General features: G+C 40.1%; 1 protein-coding gene across 2 annotated transcripts in view; it reads right to left on the bottom strand.

Annotated features, from left to right (window-relative positions):
- The window catches only part of prdm5 (PR domain containing 5), a 40605-nt gene extending 22936 nt beyond the window's left edge, over positions 1-17669 (bottom strand). The window contains exons 1-12 of one of the 2 annotated variants that reach the window (XM_085348287.1): positions 17571-17669; positions 16773-16856; positions 14208-14330; positions 11512-11677; positions 11207-11384; positions 10328-10420; positions 10084-10205; positions 9317-9396; positions 5844-5928; positions 5590-5747; positions 4988-5081; positions 2347-2507 (exon numbers count right to left, since the gene is read on the bottom strand). In XM_085348287.1, coding sequence (XP_085204413.1) covers positions 2347-2507; positions 4988-5081; positions 5590-5747; positions 5844-5928; positions 9317-9396; positions 10084-10205; positions 10328-10420; positions 11207-11384; positions 11512-11677; positions 14208-14330; positions 16773-16856; positions 17571-17669 — 1443 coding nt within the window. Of the gene's footprint in view, positions 1-2346; positions 2508-4987; positions 5082-5589; positions 5748-5843; positions 5929-9316; positions 9397-10083; positions 10206-10327; positions 10421-11206; positions 11385-11506; positions 11678-14207; positions 14331-16772; positions 16857-17570 lie in introns of both variants that reach the window. The other variant, XM_085348288.1, reaches the window with a different exon arrangement.
- Between the last annotated feature and the right edge of the window lie 1999 nt (positions 17670-19668).

Below are 19668 nucleotides of genomic sequence, written 5' to 3'. Positions count from 1 at the left end.
CCCCAAAACTATTTCTCTATTTCTTAAGAACCTAAACATATCGTTTATCTGCTGCAAATAGCTTTTTAGGCCTGCCGCTTCCACTCGGTAAGTTTCCTTGGATTTTTAAGCAAAGCCTGGAGAACTATGGCTCAAGACCACTTTAAAATAGGATAAGAAAGTCTTACTGCTTGGAAGTACAATATCAAGAAAGAAGAGGTTGCTCGAGACATTTGCACTGTACAATATAAAATGAAGCTCAAATTCATGCCATCCATTCAGTTTTGCTTGAACAAGCAAAGAAGAAAAGAAAGCAAAAACTGTTTGTTTCAGCAAATCAGTGTCACTTTCAACCTTGAAATATTTGATTTTTCCTCCTTCTTGTAACATAAAATCTTGGTTCAGGTGAGATGACAGCATTTGTCAAACGAAATGTTTCCATAACGATTGCGCCGACTAAATAAACTCACACTGATTAACCCTCGAGGGTCAAGCACTCAACTCATACTTTCCCTTGTTTCCTGTGGTTTTTGGCTACATGTGTTAAAGAAACCAAACACACACATTTCTTGTGCTTATTTAACTATTTCTGATACTAAGTAGAACTACAGCAATGCTGAATTCACTGAATTTAAAAAAACTACTCACTGAATCTAGTGAGTAGGGATGCACTGATTTAGAAATTAACAGAAACTTTCAACATGGGCAGCACGGTGGCATGGTGGTTCACAGCAAGAAGATCCTGAGTTCTGTGTGGAGTTTACATGTTCTCCTCCTGTCATCCGGCTTCCTCCCAAAGACATGCACTTATTGGGCGTCCTGTCCAGGGTTTACCTTGCCTCTTGAAATAAGTGGTTATATTCTTCCTCATCTTTGAATATTTAGCACAACTAATGTGTCACAACAGATAAACACTGTAAAAACATGACTTTATTTGGCATTATAACCTGATATATCAGTTTATATCTAATAGAAAGAATTGAAGCAACTACCAAATGACAACAGAGTTCAGGGTGTGGTGTTTGCTGTTTATGGCAAATTCTGGCTGAGCATGGGTACCTAATGACGCGGACGATGAGTGAAACTGATTCATTCACTTGATGAACTAAATCAAATTATTCCAGTTCAATGGCTGCTTCTGTTTCTGTTCTAAAAGACGTCAGATGGTGGCCAGCTTACAAAAACATAACCGGCAACTAGTTTTAATAAACAAGCGATTATTTTTGTGTGTGTGTGTGTGTTTTTAAGTTTAACAGTTTCTTTTTTTCAAAAACTCCAACTGAACGACAGTAATTGAAAAATATCTGTTCTAATCAACCTGCAGCTGCAGCCCTGCATAAACGCCTCATGACCTTGGTAGTTAAAAAAGGGAAGTAAGCTCTTACTGTGATCATAAGAAGTCTGACTCACACGTTTCCTGAGGTTAAGAAAGATTCGTATCCTTCTACATATATTTTAGATTCTCGTCATATGTTCCGAATTGTGAGCGGAGCTCCAGTTAGAGCGTGGGTGTGATAATTATTTGTGAAGCCAGGTTTGCAGAGACAAACAGTTGCATAGTATCAAAGTGCATATTAAAAACAACTTCAACAATAACGCGGCCAAAAGTGGGGTTGCTCCACGCGTGTAAACACAGTCGGCAAGTTGTCATCTCCTCAACAACCTGACTTTGATCAACGCCAGATTTCTCAGCAGCCTCCAGACACCCCGAGCACTGAGACAGTTCAACATGCCTGTCTTCAGCCCTACTGTTCTGAGACAACCTCCAAGACATTTTCTTTTGCCGTGTGCCAAGAAACTGTTTGGTTTCAATCTTGATCCATAACTGCACCGGACGTTGTCAGATTTAGGGCTCGCAATCTGCAGCGAGATCTGTTCGGGGCTCTGAAAGCCTGCGGCGCTAATGGACTAACTGCCATTTCTAATCAACATATGAACTGATTTCCAAGCCTGCTTAGGCAACAACGGTCAAGATGGATGTTGAAATCAGTGTCAAGGGGCAAGGAGCAGGACAGAATGTGAAACAATGGAAATATTTTGTTAGAATAGATGTTCACCATGCCATTGATTTTATTACAATTTAGTTTGATAGCAGAGTGATGATGATGGAAAATCAGCTTTAAGCTGCAATTTAGCAAAGTTCTTCCATTACTTTAACATTTATCTCAAAATGGCATATAATCTTAGTAACTGTCTAAAATTTACTTTGCAAAGTTTCACAACTTATTTTCTAACTGTTATGTCTGTGCGCATTTCAAATAAATGCAACTACAATTGTGTTTGAACTCAATTTCAGGACAAAGCCCCAGCAGACGTGCAATCACCGCGTATGATTGAGGTCGTCTGGCTCCAGCTCTTTTCACCCACCTTCTTGTGGCTCTTGAGGACAGAAGGAGTGACAAAAGCCTTCTCGCACAGGTCGCACTTGTACTTCTTGTGGCCGTCGTGCACCACCTGGATGTGGACGTTGAGCGTGTCCTTCCTCTTGAAGGTGGCGTCACACTGGTCACACTTGAATGTTCTCTCACCTGCAGCAAGGAAAAGATGAACATTTGCAAGAGCCTCAGCTATTGTTAAACGTCTGAACACAGAGTCATCACGCACAACAAGAGGGGACCCAATTTCACCAGGGCTATTGTGTGGGCAGATAACTACAAAGAAAACCCAGACAACCATCTTTTAAAAAGCTCTGGTTGCCTTTTATTGTGTATGTGTAGCTGAACACACGCCAAAGTAAACAATAAAATAAAATACTCTGCCATATGTTTGGCCTGTACGTCAAAAAGTTAAAAAACATGCCCTATTTTATTAATCATTTCCCTGAACAGGCCTAAAACTCCAGACAGACAGCTTTTAGACAGTTATGTCAGCTGCTGGGATAGCGAAGCCTGATGTTTTCCTTCACGCCTCGGCTCTCTGCCTCCACACAACAGCTTCTATTGTTCAAGAAAAGATGTTTCAATTATATGGAGATCATTCAATTTCCACAGAGTAGTTTAGATGGAGGGAGCAAGTGGTTACAAGCTTGCACTCATTCTCCTATTACCAAGGCAGATGATGGTCAGCTCAGTGAAAAGGAACACCAGCGAAAGCTGAGGCTCGCTTTGTTTTTTAATTTAGATGGAAACACTCTCGTGATGGTAATTAACGTCAACGGCACACTCGCAAAGTGATTCCATGAAAACACAGAGCAAGGCTTCAGTCTGATAATAAGGTACTCACGCTCCTACATAAGCATGCACAAACTTTAATTTAGATGCAAACACACACACACACGCAGGGGTTATGCCAAAGGTCTACAAATGGGGTCTAAACACATAAATGTGCCCTACCCAAAGCAAGAACTACATACTGATTTGTCACGTTGTTACGAATACACTGCAACTTTAAAGTCGTGTACAGAAAAGGGCTAAAGAATGTGGGATTTAAGAATTATGATGACATAATATGAAAGAACCAAAGGTTTAAATAGAGCGAAGCCTGTGAGCCAGTTCAGGCAGGTAGCTTCAACTGCACTGCTTCACACACACTCTCATGTCAGGCACGTCATATGCCAGACACACCCTCTCAATTTGATGGTCCACATATGCTGCAAAATGTATAAGTATACATTTATAAATATGCTGCTGCTTTCTCTTCTAACCCCTCCACCACCCCAACATCTACCTATAATCTCTGGAATTGCATTTTTTAGATCTAATAAATAATTTCATATCTATAAAACAACTGAAAAATACTGAAACACATTTTGTTATTCTATCACAATAATAACCCCAAAATATGGCCTTTTTTGTTTCTTTTGGCACATTTACACAATAGTTCTGCAGTTTTGAGCAAAATGTGAGAAATGGGTGGTTTTTACACTTGGTTTTAAAGCGCGCGTGTACATGTCTTTTGTTATGTTAAATTTTACATCCTCAGCTAGAAAAGCAGGAAAATATACCATCAATGCAGGACTTAAAAAGTCAAGTCCAAAAATGGGCAAACTCCCCGAAACATTTTCTCCTCTTTGCTCAAAAATCTGCCACTTCACTGGTGAACACAGAGACCTCGAGGAAAGACTTTTGACCTTCTTATGGAAGCGATACTGATAGTAACACATATTAGATTCAGGTGTAAACACTTGAGTGTCTTGGTTCTCTGTCTGTGATCCAACTGACCAAGAAGCACTTAAAAAAAAGTCTTTGAAAATTACTCATTGGCCAATTACTGGATAGCTTTACTGGTACATTATTTCTGTTTTCTCGCCTAGAGCACAATGAAATCACACATCCAATCCTCAAGCCCTATATCCCATTGGTACATAATAAAAGTCCTGATATTATATTGCTTCTTGCCGCCTGAGACAGCAGCAGGAAATGCCTTGAGCTTTACAATCCTTTTGTTATCTGGCACAGTTTGAGGACGACTAATGCATCCTGCCAAGACTCATCTGCAGCTCAACTGTCCAGGGAGAAAGTTTCTGTCAAAGCAAAGCATTCAGGGGGGACCAGACAATCAGACAACTGATGTCTTAACAGGGAGACTTTTGATGGGGTTACAGCGTCTGGAAATATCCACAGTGGTAGGGATGAGACGGCAATAAAAACAGTAAAAATACAGGACTATAGCCTGTAAAACTTAGTAGGCTGGTTTTAACGGGGCAATTTTATTTTAAAATGTTGTGAAAGAATGTGGCGAACTCGTCACTTTAAGATCAAAGATGTCTATGTTTTTAAGGAGATATCTACTTACAGCTTCTGAGGCATTATAAGGAGAACACATGGAGCTCAAAGAATCCTGAACAGAAACCTGTGGGAGTAACTGTGTTTCCACTGCAGCTGATCACAATTAGCCAGGAAATGTATGAGCTGGTCATATTGCTGTACTCATGTATGTGCACAGGAGCAGTTTTCAGCAGTTTCAACTGGATAGTAGCAGATTTATCTACTACTATCATCCCAGATAGGGGGTTTCTATGTCAACAGTGTTTGAGGAGTCTGATGGACACATAAATGGTTATACTTACTATTGTGGATGAGAAGATGACGCTGTAAAGAGAAGGGGGTGCGGAACAGCGCTTTGCATTCCTCACACTGGAAAGGCCTTTCCTCAGAGTGCGTCTGCAAAGAGAATCGAGCAGCATGTTTATAAAGTGTAACACAAGCCGTCTCCCGCCTCGACGTGGACGTCGGGGAGGCTTCATAAATTGATGCAGGAGGATTTTGCTTAAGGCTCCGTAGCCAATTAAGTTTGTTGACTTGATGAAGACAAGCAGCTTGAGGGGCTTTAGATTCAAAGTGCTTCTGTTTTTGCGACACCCGTCTGTCCCCCCCCCCACCCCCCACCCCCCACATATCTGTCTGAGTGACAGCTCAATCTCAAAAGTAAACACAGGGAACCTCAAGGGTGGAAATGCCCAGAGACCCCACAGATAACAGCAACCAACGAGACCCTGATTGATCACAGCTTCACTAATAATTCTAGCTTTGAAGTGACACTGACTTTTAAGGAGTATCTCCTCTTTGAAAGCACCGATCGTCTGGATACAGTGGTATAGTTAACATAATTTACCTAATTATAGAACATAAAAATCTAAAGTGGATCTTCACATCTTATACACTTGCTCACCTTCTTGTGATTCTTGTAGACATTGCGGTGTGCAAACTCCTTCCCACACAGCTTACATTTGTACGGTTTGTCCTCGCTGTGGATGATCTTATGAGCCGTCACCTGGTCCAAACGCTTGAATGACCGACTGCAGATCTCACAGGTGTACGGTCGCTTCTCTGATCAGTGACAGATTAACAGAGATTATCTCCGAGAAGCAGAGAGAACGCATGAAGCAAAAAGGTCAGCTCATCGTTGCAGCGTCATCGTCTTACCCGAGTGTGTTATCATGTGGCGTTTCAGTTGATTCGTAGAGATGAACTTTTTGTCACAAGCGTGGCATTCAAATATTTCGTGTATCTACGGTACAAGAGCAAAAAACAGAGCGAGAGCATTTGAAGTTTTGTTCTTGCTGACCACTGAAAAAATTCAGGGGAAATGAGCTGCGAAAGTTCAAGGATCTCAGTGTGCGATGGTCAACTGAAACTAAATCTTGTCCGCTTTCATTAGACTGATGTCTACAGACGGAAAAGCAATTAAAGTGATGAAAACTTTCAATCCCTTTTCTGCTTCACAACACAGTTCCAGTAATTGCATATTCAATAGCTCCCCGGCGTACAGCTACAATAGCATATGCTAATGTAACGCAGCTCCTCTTGTCAGCTGCTTCTGCAAAACCTTGTTCAGCTAAATGATGATAAAGGCAGTTTTTAAGCTGCTTTGGAGCCAAATTATCAGTATGGAAAGTTTGATTTCTCTTCTGTAAGAATAATACTAAATGCCCATTGGCTTTGATTGAAGCTATAAGAACATGTCAGATTTTTGTCAGAAATGTGACATATTTAAAATAACACTTTTAATGGGACTTGATTCTTACTGTAAAAAAAAAAATAGGTAATTTATATAAACCCCATGTGGTTGTGGCCTAAATTTATAGAAACATCTTTACTTTACTTTCAGACAACAGTGTGCGATTAGAAAACACATTTACTATAATAGAAGATGTAAAACTGGTACACAGACAGATCCAGAGGCCACACAGGAATATCACACACTCCTATTTTAAAACCCCTTGGAGATCTGAAACTGGAGAATACCGATGCATAGACAGGTGAAGTAGGTTAAATGATTCTCTGCAGAACTGTGTCACTTCCAGGTGACTTTACAACAGTTGCACGGTTTGGAAGAAGCTTGCTGATGAATGAGTGGACAGGGATGGAACAATGTCAGCTGATTAATCTGGATGATAGATGTTGACAGCAGAAAATTACATTTCACAATCACCAACTGGGATAATTAATGAATGACTTCTAATAAGACAAATTATTTGAGACAACTTGCAAACTAATTTATTAACCAACATCACTGAAAAGTGCTGTACAAAATAGGTTCTCAAGACTAAAATGAAGGGATAATTAGCACAAAAAACAGTAGACTAAGATATTATAGTTTTTCCTTAACACCTTTGACTTACTATTATATATAAAATGCATACAACTGGATAGAGAGCAGTTTGCCTAGTCATACAACATGACCCTTACACAAAAAAAGCACATGGTCTTCAACTGAAAATATTAAAGCAGCTTGATATTGCTGACAGCAGCAGGCTTATTTTATGCCTCAGACTTTTCTCTGCAAATCAAGATCTGGCTTGACCGGCGTGTAAAGAATGAAAAAAAAAAAAAGGCATCTTTTTCTTCAATTGAATATGACTGAGCTCAGCAAAGATGCTTAAACAGGTTCAACTTGTGCTGGCGTATAAGACCATCTGGTAAGAGATTGTTTTGAGCAGTTGAGATTGTTTTGTTTTGAGTTTTCTTGCAGTCCGAGGCTGGTTCACATTATGCTAATGCAGAAGGGACACAAACTAGAACAGTCATAGATTCCCATGTTAACATGGCCAGCATGAGTATAACCTTTTTGGTCTCAACGGATAGTTTCCCCAAATTGATATTTGCATATATGCATTTTAATCTGCTATGATACATCGCAGCAGATCTCACTATCATCTTGTAAACAAAGGGGTGATGTAACAAATGACCCCTGGCACTAGTTTCCACCTGCTGCACCTCGGCTGGACACTCTTCCCCCTCGTGCGCTGACCATTGCTGTGGATGGTTGACCCCAGGTATTTGACTCATCCACATTCACTATGTCTACTCCTTGCAACTTCACCATTCAAACTGTCTCTCTCTCATTCACACACATTTATTCTGTCTCACTTCTACTGACTTTCCTTCTTCTTTTCTCCAGTGCATACCACCACCTCAATTCAATTCAATTCAATTTTTTTCAGTTTTATTTTTATAGCGCTAAATCACAACAACAGTCACCTCAGGGCACTTCATATTGTAAGGTAGACATACAGAGAAAAATCCAACAATCATGCAACCCCCTATGAGCAAGAACTTTGGCGATAGTGGGAAGGAAAAACTCCCTTTTAACAGGAAGAAACCTCCAGCAGAACCAGGCTCAGGGAGGGGCGGGGCCATCTGCCGCAGGCTCTCTTCCACATGGTCCATACTCTCACTACAGATCACTATGTCGTCAGCAAACATCACAAACTATGTGATCCTGAACGCGTTTGTCTAATTATACTAAGTACCAGGGATCACTTTAATAACCAGACATGCTAGCATTAGCTAATAATTTAACACATCACCATCTGGTTAAAATATGTTCACAAAAAACAAGAACAGCATAGAAGAATCCAAAGTGCCAAAATCAAAGTTTCAAAACAGAGCTTCACAACTAATGGGTAATGTCACAGTGGCTGTGTCCATTTTTTATATACAGTCTATAGTTTGACGATAAAAATGTTTAAAAATGTAGCAAAACAGGCTGGAATAAAAAATAAAATGATAATATCTAATGTCTTTACAAATATTGTGCACCATGTTTTACATGCCTTAAAGCCCATCTGGCAAATCAAGACATTCAGCCACATCTGCTCTTACTGCAGCATTTACACATAAATAGAAGAGAATATAAGCGAAAGCCAAATAGCTGTAGTGTGACCACGCATTTACTTTTTTTACATAAATACCATTCTCTAGTGTTTATCTTGGCATTGTCATAGCAAACGTTAACCCCTCAATCATGTCAGCTACATTATTAATAACTAGTTAATGCAATTAATTTAATAGAATGTAATTGCAAAGAAAATACATCTTTGGATGACCCATGAGCCTACTCAACAGAGGAATGTAGCTTGGAAAAACTTGTCTAATCGCATGTGTTAGACATAGAAAAATCATGTACTGAAAAAGGGTTTATATACACAGCAATAAAATTAATTTTAGCTGTATAAAAATGTTTTAAAGAACTATTTAAACAGCTAAATTCAAATCTGTAATCCATCAGTGAGAAAGGGGACCCTGTTAAAACCTTGTGCTCGGCAAGCAGAGCCTCGTCAATTTCAACAGACCTGTGGGATGAGCTAGTGAAAAAGAAACCGCCGTCCTCTCTCTGCTCTGTCATCCCAAATAAGTTTAAACCTGATCGTAAAGAGGGAATAAATGAACCCTAAAGCATGTAAAGCAGACGCAAGATTAAGAGGTTAGACTGGGTTACAGAAACAGTGGAGATTGACGGATACCACTGTAGAGCGAGAAACAGCACCAAAGAGACATCGCTGTAAAAATGGATTTATGCAAAACTGCGTAAGCTGAGCAAATCCTCTCAGATCCAATGCAAAGTATCCGCCTGGGATAAACTGAGCTGTACAGAAGATGTTAGAGAAGCTCACCTTCCTGTGTTCTTGTAAATTCAGGGAAGAGGAGCATTTTCTGTTGCATATGGTGCATGTGAGTTTCCGTCGTGCACTCCCTATAAAGAAACAAACAAAGTGCATTACAAAACTCCACGTACAGAGCTGTTAGCAATGAACAACAATTTTGGTACACTAACACATCATTACGTGGTTAAAGAAAAACACCAAATGTTTTATTTGTCATTGAACTCCCTTACTCATAGCCCCAGTGATCCCACCATTTTGGGACCAGTGACACCCTCCCTTTATCCCCGTCTGAATTACATGACCCACATCTGTTGCGTCTGATCCACTTCCCCCTTCGCCCACACATTCACACACACACACACACCACTTAGTTCTGACTGCACTGGGAAAAAACATAAAGGCGCAGATCTCAGCTCCATCAGCCTCTCAGATTAATGTCTTAATCTCGGGTTGATATGTAAGGCTGCACAGATTCCCACTGCCCTACATCCCATCATAAATAGCTATGGAAGTCCAATTATCTGAAAGAGTGAGCTGCCCCAGCACACACAGGTCAGCAATTATGGAACACAAGTAATTAGAGATGTGTCTTAACATCGCAGAGATTTTAACTGATCGAGGTCATGCACTCTAACTGCAGTTCCTTGAGTGCTGAGGCTGCTAATGGACGATTATCTTTATTACATGAAAGTGCTACGCATGTGTACAACAGAGAGAACGAGGCAGTGAACATCACAGAGAAACACTGCGAAACAGAGAGAGACAGAGGTGCCAACCTGTGTGAACATTTCCTTTATGCTTCTTCAGAGCGTCTTTGCTCTTAAATCTTTTGCCGCAGCTCTCGGCTTTACATATAAACCTGGCATCTCCTTTACAGGCTTCCTTATGTTGTTCAAAACTGCACACACAGAGATATCAAAGACGAAAGGAGAAGAGGAAGAGTTATGAGTTACAGAGTAACAGTGGTGCAACTGCATGCTTTACACTGTCCTGTACTATGGTTTGGATGATGCATGTTACCTGGACTCTGAGCCGAATGTGTAATGGCACAGGGAGCACTGATGGGCTTTGGAGTCAGCTGATGGGTCTAGTGACTCAGAACAATGCAAAACACTGGGGGAGGATTGAAAATAAAAACAAGTCCAGGATGACTACCACAAATAATCAAGAGCAGAAAAACATCAGCGTAACATTATTAAAAGATTTTCCACTGAAAAAAGTCAAATTATTTTCTTCTTTTAAGTAAATTTAAAAAAAAAAACTGAATTTAAACATTTTTTGAAACAGACTCTTCATTCAAATACTGCAAAATAAAGCTAAAGCTAGCACCCATTTAGCTTAAATTAGCATTAAGAGTTAAAAGAAGGGAGAGCAGTTAGCATATCTATGTCGAAAGGTAAAACTAGAATGAATGCCTCCACTAACCACTCACGTTCAAGCCTCTAGGTCTCTATGCCTGCCCAGACTAATGTTAAATATTTTGTAAAGACTTGTAATAGCCAGGCACCAAAGACTGTTGCTAATTCAGTTTTGGGCCAAAGATGAAATATGACATTAATTTTACCTGATTATGGCTTTAAATATTGGCCAGTGTTTTGTGCAATGTGATCAAATGTATTTACTTGATGTTATTATATGTTTGTGTTAGATTGTGTCAAATAATAGCGTATAAACTGTTGCTTTATGCCATATTAATGTTTTGTGGGGTCAAAGTGATACACATACTTCATCCTCGACTCGAAATCAAAAATTGGGCCAAACTTTTATCTATCTAACACATAATCTAATCAGTTCCCTGGATTGATTTAGCATCTCTTCAAACTTCAGACTTCTCAGAGATCAGAGAAACGTTGAGCATGAAATAAAACTACACTAGAAGTAATGAAAGAGTAAACCCACTGGCGCTGCAGAGCCTGTTTGATGGGAAACTTTTTGCCACAGTTCCTGCATTTGAACTCCTTCTCCTCTGTGCTGGGCCTCTGGTGCAGACTCTGGAGGTGGGCAGCCAGGATCTCTTCACTCGGAAAACTGCTCTCACACAGCAAGCAGGGGTGGTCCTCCTTCTTTATTACTAGTTCTATTAAGGTTAATGAACACAGTACGACATACTGTAGGGCAAGTTGTTTTTTTTTATGTGTGTGCTATAAACTGATCACCTGTAAATGTGTATACATAAGAAGGCAAACTAAAACATTCCACTGTACCCATTTCTACAAGGTGCTTGGCCTCTTTACTGTTCTCATCTTCATCTTTAATATCCTCTTCCTCTTCTTCTTCCTCCTCTTCCATATCACTGTCCAGGTAGCCTATCAGGAGCTCCGTGTCTGTCTCTATGTCATCCACAGCCAGGTAGAAGATGTTCTCCCCGTCCTAAAAAAAACACAAACACAGCCTGAACATTGGCTGAACGTGACTCGATATATTTAACAATGTAAAAATAAAAAATTAAGCCTGGCTGCCCCTGGGGGGGGTCCGGGACGGGCGTGGAGGCTTGGGGGTCTGGGGGTGCTCCGCCCCCTGGTCTGGGGTGCTGGCCGGGCCTTGGGGGCTTGGGTCCTGGCTGTTGTGTCGCCGGAGCAGTGGGCAGGTGGGTGCAGGGGACCTCTGGTGCATCGGCCCAACTAGGGGGCTCTCTAACTGGTGGGGAGGTTGTTATATCTTTGCAGGTGGTCTCCTCACTACAGGAGCTCACTCTGCAGGTGGGGGGAGAGATATAGGAGAGGTGGAGAATGAACTCAACCTGGGTGTCTATTGTCTTGTGTAGTTTGGGAGATGGTTGGATGATGGGGTGGGTGCAGTTTTCTCTGGGGTGGAGTCAGGTGGGCTGCCCCGGACTCTGTGGGGCTGGGCGGTGCTGCTGCTGCGGGCCCCGGTCCGGATGGGCCTGGGCCCCCTTGCCCTGGTGGGTTCCAGAGTGTGGGGGTGCCTACTGGGGTCAGCGGGGGAGCTTCATACCCTGGTGGACGGGGCTATGGCTCCCCACACTCCCTAGCAGATCGTTACATGGAGAAACCTTTGGAATACAAGCATGCTGATCCACACAGGTATGCACACAGGTGTACAGACGGGTGTTCACAGACGCGGACTACAGCTTTCTTGGCTGCTGCCTCAAAGCACATTGTGCGCTGTTTATCTTGCGTGCTGCATAATATCGTTTAATATTTAGTATCTACTGTTATCTACTGCTAGCTAGTTTATTGTGATGGTGCTGCTTTTTTTATTATGTTGCTCTTTTTTTGGTTTGCTTTCTCTTCTGTTTTTTTTTTTCTCCATACAGGTGATCCAGGTGTTTTGTTTGTTTTTCTTTCTTTCTTCCCCCCTTTCTCACCGTCTCTTCTCCCCTTTGGTTTGCTTTCTCTCCCTCTCTTTCTTTCATTCTTTCTCCCTGTCCTATCCCCCAGTCATGTCTGTCCCGTTTGTAGCAACCGAAAATAAAATAAATTCATAATTATAATAAAGGTCAATCAAATGGACCAATATGGCAAGGCCATGATGATCCACTTGGTAAAATAAATCCGCTTGGCATCTTTCTTGGCCTTAAGACAACAATTCTGATGGCTAAAGATCCAAACGGGACACATAAAAAATTAAAAATTAAAAATTAAAAATTAAAAATTAAAAATTAAAAATTAAAAAATTAAAAAATTAAAAATTAAAGTCAGTTGCTAACAGTTTTAACCTTCTGCGGTAAGGCTAGCTGAACTTATTACACCCTGACAGCAGTCTGTTAATGCTTGATTGAGGCCACAGGTCAAACGGTGAAACTCTTAAAAATATTGTCATTCACTTCCCTGCCTTAAAGGTCATGTTAATAAAATCAAACTGTCATTTGGTTTTTAACTATGGGACCCTAAATATACATAAATAACGGATGAAAGCTACACAATAAATGTCACCGTTGATGAAACACAGAGATTTAACTCACATGTGTGACCTTTAAAAGACCGATCACTCCGTGTATTCAACTATTAATGGCAGCAACTTGGCCCTCAGACCTCAAATGTTCATCTTCTCTTCCTTGGACTTTCATTTTTCTCCCAAGATGAGCGGATAACCTCTTTTCATCTTTCACATAGAAGCGCAGAAGCTGAACTTTCCCATATCCACTGTACTGTATTCACAAGACTGTGAAAATCGACATTGTGCGTTTGGAAAATTCTGCATATTTTCCGATTCTCATTTCCCGCATAACTGTAGTTAACACATTATTTGTCAATATAATAACTTTATAAAAGCTGGTCTTGGAAGTAAATTAAGAAAAGGAATTTTGCAGCTGCAAAATATTCCCTCAACAAAATCCAGAAAAATGTATAAATCCTAAGGACACCAAGGATAAAAACAGAGAAAAGAAACAAATACACTTCTCTCTTTCTCCAACTTAATGTCCTTTTTACGTTAATAACAGCCTTTAACAGTTTAAACATCTGGCAACAAAGAGACTTCGAGCCAAAGTAATTTGTTTTGCAATATAAATGAACTCTGAATTTTTTTGGCAGAAATTTCCCTTTTTGCCTTAAACCTTTAATCATTAGAAAAACAATCAATTTTCAAGCAGTATTCCATTTCAGTTCAGCTTGTAGGTCTCCAGACTTTTTTCTTACCCGTGCTTTTTCTACTAACGTTGCTCTTTTGCAACTACTTTATCTCGCATGCACATCTGTGATTTTTCACACAACAAAAACAATAAATAGCTGCTGAAAAAAGCCTGTCATTTCGATCTTGTTTTCAAGGTTTTTTCCAGAAGAAAATAAGATTTCCGTATTTTCTGAGATCAAATTTGAAATAATTTACATAATTTCGAACTTCGGGTTTAGAGGTTTGACAGATGTCTGTAATATTTATCATTTTCTTTCTTTCAGGAAGGTCTGAGGGATTCATTGTCTGCAGAGTGGAAATGTACCTGAATGGCTGCCAAGTTCTTCTGCTCCTGTGAAGGCGCCTGATGGACAAACCGCAGCCAGTTGGCATAGCGGGGATTGCTCGCATCCAGAATATACAGAACATCTCCTTTACTGCCACGGACCTAGAGAGGGGGAAAAAAAGAAACAGCAACGACATGAGCTGTCAGATGAGAACAACTGATTCTTTTTCTTCTTCTTCTGCTCTCATTGCCTTCTTTGAAGGTTCGTCTTCTGTACATCAAAGCGTGCTGGCCTTACATATGAACACCAGTGTGGCAGCTACAGATAACTACATCACAGCGTTTCTACACAAGACGAGATAAGACTGACTTTCAGTCAGGCATTATGGTTCATTTGTCTGCAACGTAATTAAATGTTTCCTTTATCACAGAAAAAACAAGAATGTACTCAGACAGACCCACAAGCAGCTGCATCGTGTGATAAAGGACTGATCTGGGGCTTTTTTGCATTGAATTGTCATACAGGTTTTTATAAGAATATTTACTGTGTTTAGTTGTATTAATGCTACACAAAAACACGTTTCTTAAAGTTGTTATGTGTCTGTTTTCTCCGCTGCAGCTGTTTATGGTTAAACTGGTCTTAATACAGTTGACTAGCTGCTTCCACCAGAGCGGTTATTTGATTGGTTCAGTTTGTCTCCTTTTTTATACAGTACTGTGCAAAAAGTCTTGAGTCACCTTTCTATAAATTTAGCTTCCAGTGATCCAGACTTTCTTGTAATTCTTTAAAGTGGTCTTGAGAAATAGTTCTACAGACTTTCTGAACTTTTTATCTGAACATTGGCTGCTTTTTCACTCATTTTCAGTCCAGTCCTTGTATGTGACCATTTTTAAAGGAATGTTTTGGTTTAGTTTGGTTTGGTCAGCATTAAAACACTGACTCATTCAAGCATAAACAGGCACAAAGCTTACAACATAACTAAAAGAAGCAAAGAACCAAGTTTAAATTACATCTTTAGGCGCTTTAGTTGAATCTATGCGGGAAAAGCCAAATATAACACAGTTTGAAAGACATAAAATTGTTTTTATGGACCAAATAATAGCTCTCAAAGAGCTATTAGCTGAAAACTTGGCATGGGTTGCAGTGTTTCCTTAAAAAATATGTGGAAATAGGACAAGTGGAGAATAAAAGAAGACATGTTAGGCATCAGACAAGCAATATCTGAAAGTAATGACTTTAAGAAATAGAAAAAAATCCAGCAAAGACCTGACAAAGGACCTGAGAGGTGCCTCTGGCCCTTCAGTTGATCCATCTACTGTTCACTGAAGCATCACCAGAAATGGTCACAGTGGAACCGTGGCTGTCAGGAAGCCATTCTTAGTAAAGGGAACCAGGGAGAAAAAACTGCGGTATGCCAAGTTACACAAGACCTGCATCCAAACCTGTAATTTTTGGTTCAAATCATCATCAGTATTTATGGAGGTCAGTAGAGAGGAACAACACTGAGCGTCTGCATCCATCTGTAAAACGGGATGGAGGCTGTCATGGTTTGGAGCTGCATTTCACCCAGTGGCATTGGGAATCTTGTCAAAATTGATGGATTTTGACACCATCAGTACCATCTGTTAAGTGTGATTGGCAACAGCTTGATTTTTTCACGTGACAGTGATCCCAAACACACTTTCAATACAGTAAAAGCATACCTGGATTAAAAAGATGTGCAACACTATCAGTCATGAATCAGAGAGTGCTGACTGTGATGATGAATGAGGGCAGGCATAACAAATATTGACTTACAAAATGTATATATGCAATATATACTGTTATTTATACTGTATTTCCTTGTATGTTTGCACATGTTTCAATAAACTGTTACACCCATTTCCAAATTTCCTAGCAAAGGATAAGGAAATGAGGGCTGGCTATAGATGTTTGCACAGTACTGCAAGATTACTCATCCAGTTAGAAATGGATTTGAATGAAATTTTCACCAAAGACTGGTCTTGGCCCAATGTGGTTAACACTTGGAGTTGATCCCAATCCAGTGAAAGATTTTTTGGAATGATGCTTTGACATTGTGAGACTGCAGGATTGGGTACTATTTATTGTCAGGGGTGGTGACATTTTTTTGACAAATGTATCTCTTTGGACTTTGAACAGAAATTTAAATGAAACCATGTGACAAGACCAACACTGACTTCTTACAGACATTTTAAACATGACAACAAGACACCACAACACCCTGATTATTATGGTTAAAAATCACAGGCCAAAATGCAGAGAAATACCGGATTAATCTTGAACAGGGTATTGGATTGCGGTATCTGTTAAATTCTTATTAAACATAAGATTTTATTCTGAAATATAGCTTGTAGCTATAGCTGTCGTGTTATGCAGCATCACAGAAATAACACTGTTGTAGTAATTAGAAAGATTCGGGTACGTTACAGCATTTTACATGTTTGGTTTTTGCTATCAGAGGTGCAGTCGTGGGAACTCTGGAGTTAAAACTACTTGGTCTGAAGGATGTCTGTCAAACTGGCTGAAGATTCAGCATTTCCATTCCCTGAGGTTTTAAATTTTTAAAAAAGAAGCGCATTCACCTCCCACATCAGCCTGGTGTCCGAGCTTTCATCCAACTCACTGGGCAGCTTTTTCTCACCAGCAAAGGGGCCAAACTTTTCTCCCTTTAACACAAACAGAGGGATCACTTGTCAAACACGATGCCTTTAAAGAAAACAGTGGCAGCCAAAAATGAATGACATTAAACCATAATAATACACCCCAGAGGACATGATTTCTGCACTGATGAGTGTTGGGTGGATGGTGGGCCCGCCTACTGTTTAATGTGACATGTACATGTGTCCCTCAGTACGGGACATTTTTCCTTTTGACTTCCCAGGGGGCGTGGTCAAATTGTGCCGCTCTTCTTGTTGTATTCATGTTCACACTCTGCAACTTTTACCACACATTTAAATGACCAAACATCCCCAGTACAGACACTTCAACCCACTCATCCTCCGCAACATTCCCACCTCCTTTTCTGCATATATGGCAACAAAGGGTGGGGGGACATGAATGTGAATGTATAAGTTAATTGGCGTGAACAGTTAAAATCTTTACGTTGGATTTAACATGGATGTCTATCCGCGGAACGAGCCTTCTTTGCAGGCAGGAATACGTGAAGTGAACCCGGAGAAACAGCCGGAGTTACTGTAGCTACGTGGCACTTCACGTCACAGACGCCTTGGCTTCTGGCTGAGATTTTGACAGCGACTATCAGTGGGAAAAGGCGAACAGAAAAAAGTATCTACACCTCTGGGAGTCTCTTAAAAAGCAACACGAAACTTTTCCCGCGTGTAAACCTGGTTACAAAGTTGCCCGAGTCAGAAACTACAAACCTTTTTGACTCGCCTCGCCGTGTATAGACCGATTCCATCCTGGACCTTTGACGACTTCAGGGAAAATCTGTCTGGCACATACATGCCCAACATTGTCATCGCTCGGAAATGTTTCCTTCGGTGACAATTAGTTGGCTATCAGATATGTCAGCGGAAGTGAAAAGGCATTGTCAGTATGAATTTAGAGCAGATAGTTTCTTCGTGAAGGGGTCCAGGTTGAACTTCTGTTGCTCCTGCTGCAGGAAAGCGAAGCAGCGCCCTGATTGGTCCAAAGTTTGTAACCAGAAGCTACCTTTTCTGTCGAGCAACACGCTGCTGCCTGTTTCATTCAGCCTGCACTCCCAGCTTACCCAGTCTGACGATGGTTGTGCAGGAGTATCAGAGGAGCTACAGAAATGAAAGTAATGACATTATTTAATAAAGACAGCTCACTTAATGAAAGGCTCCATTAAGAGCTCATGGATTAGTTTAATGAATCTTTTAGCTTTAGGAATAGATAAAAGTTTCCATACTTTTATTTAATGTTCTGCAAATTTTTAACTCTAAGTGGACATCTTATGCTCATTTCCACATTTATATGTTTATTCTTATACATTACAACAGTAGTTTTTCATGATTCCCAGGTTAAAGTAATCGGTGGTTATCTGACACCAATACTTGGTGCAGTCCCTCAGATCGTACAAGCTGTTTTACCTTTGAGCCAACTTTGTTGATTGGCTATTACTAGCAAGAAAAAGGTTTGAAAAGCTGGTGGGTAGGACTCATGCGCCTAAATAATTTGAGTGATATCTACTCTCTTTGAGATCATCAGAGCTAAGACCAGAACAACTGCTGAAAGAGCAGACTGAAGCTTGAGCTTTGTGCTCTCAGGGATTACTTATACATACACTGACCTCATTATTTGAATCTTTGGCCATGACTAAATATGAGGTTGCAGCACTATCACTGTATTATATGGCAAGAATAAGGTAAAAAAAAAAAAAACAGATGTTACTGTTTGGTGGGAAATAATTCCCACCCAAAAAAAAAGAAGTAATATAAAAGAGAAGTACTTCAGAGTCATTTTGTGTAGTTGAGTAAATGTACTTAGTTGTATTTTAGCACTGAGTATTCTCTATATACAAATGCTGGATCTTAGTAACAATGTAACTACCATAAAGGGTAACTAGATGGATATGTTATTGAGCATCTGTTTGCCCATTTAAGTAAGACTGAAATGAATTCATACATACCATCCAATGAGAAAATATATTACACTAATGCAGTTGTTGTGTAGACTGTAGGAGCTTCATGTGCCAGTTTGATCATCACTAAAACTACTTACCGTTAGCTCGCAGAGATTAGTTATTACATAGAAAAATGTCGCAATACACTTCAATCCTGCACTTCACATAGCACAGAAATACAGCCCCCCTCAATTACTCCATTCTCCATTAACCCCAGAAACCTCACAATATTGTGATGTTCTGTGTGTTTTGGCTTGAACATATCTGTTCTGTAATTCAGAAACCACACTGTACCAACAAGCAGAAGACCAGAGGCCTGACAGACCCTTTCAGTCTAAAACAGTCCTAACAGCAGGCCAGAAACCACAGTTTACCAACAAACTCAGGCTGCTAAGACAGATTTCTAGATGTCTGTTATAGACTCAACCACAATGCTCAACAACCATGTGAACCAAACATTTATTTCAAAGTAGACAGTGTCCTGCAAGTGAGGATGATGGTTTTCCATTGTTGGTAAATGATGTCCAACATTTCATAATCTCAACGTCTTTGAACCTTTGTTTTATAATAATGAAATAAAACAAAATAATGGTACATATGTGTTTGGCCTGTTTAATTCACATCTTTCTGTTATATATAAATTAAAAATCAAACAGATTATATTTCTTTTGATATGTTTTTCATTCACCGGCTCGTTTTTAAATGCTCATTAATGCAAATATCTAATTAGCCAATTACGTGGCAGCAGTTGTGTGCATTTATGAATGTAGACATAGTCAAAACAACCCACTTAATTTAAACTGAGCATCAGAATTGAGAAGACGGGTTATTTAAGTGACGTTGAACGTCCTGTGGTTGAATGCACAACATGT

Source organism: Diplotaxodon limnothrissa, linkage group LG23, assembly GCF_057381915.1.
Source record: "Diplotaxodon limnothrissa isolate DT_005_m linkage group LG23, D_limnothrissa_male_GT1.1, whole genome shotgun sequence".
Classification (NCBI taxonomy): domain Eukaryota; kingdom Metazoa; phylum Chordata; class Actinopteri; order Cichliformes; family Cichlidae; genus Diplotaxodon; species Diplotaxodon limnothrissa.
This window is presented reverse-complemented; position numbering and strand designations above follow the sequence as displayed.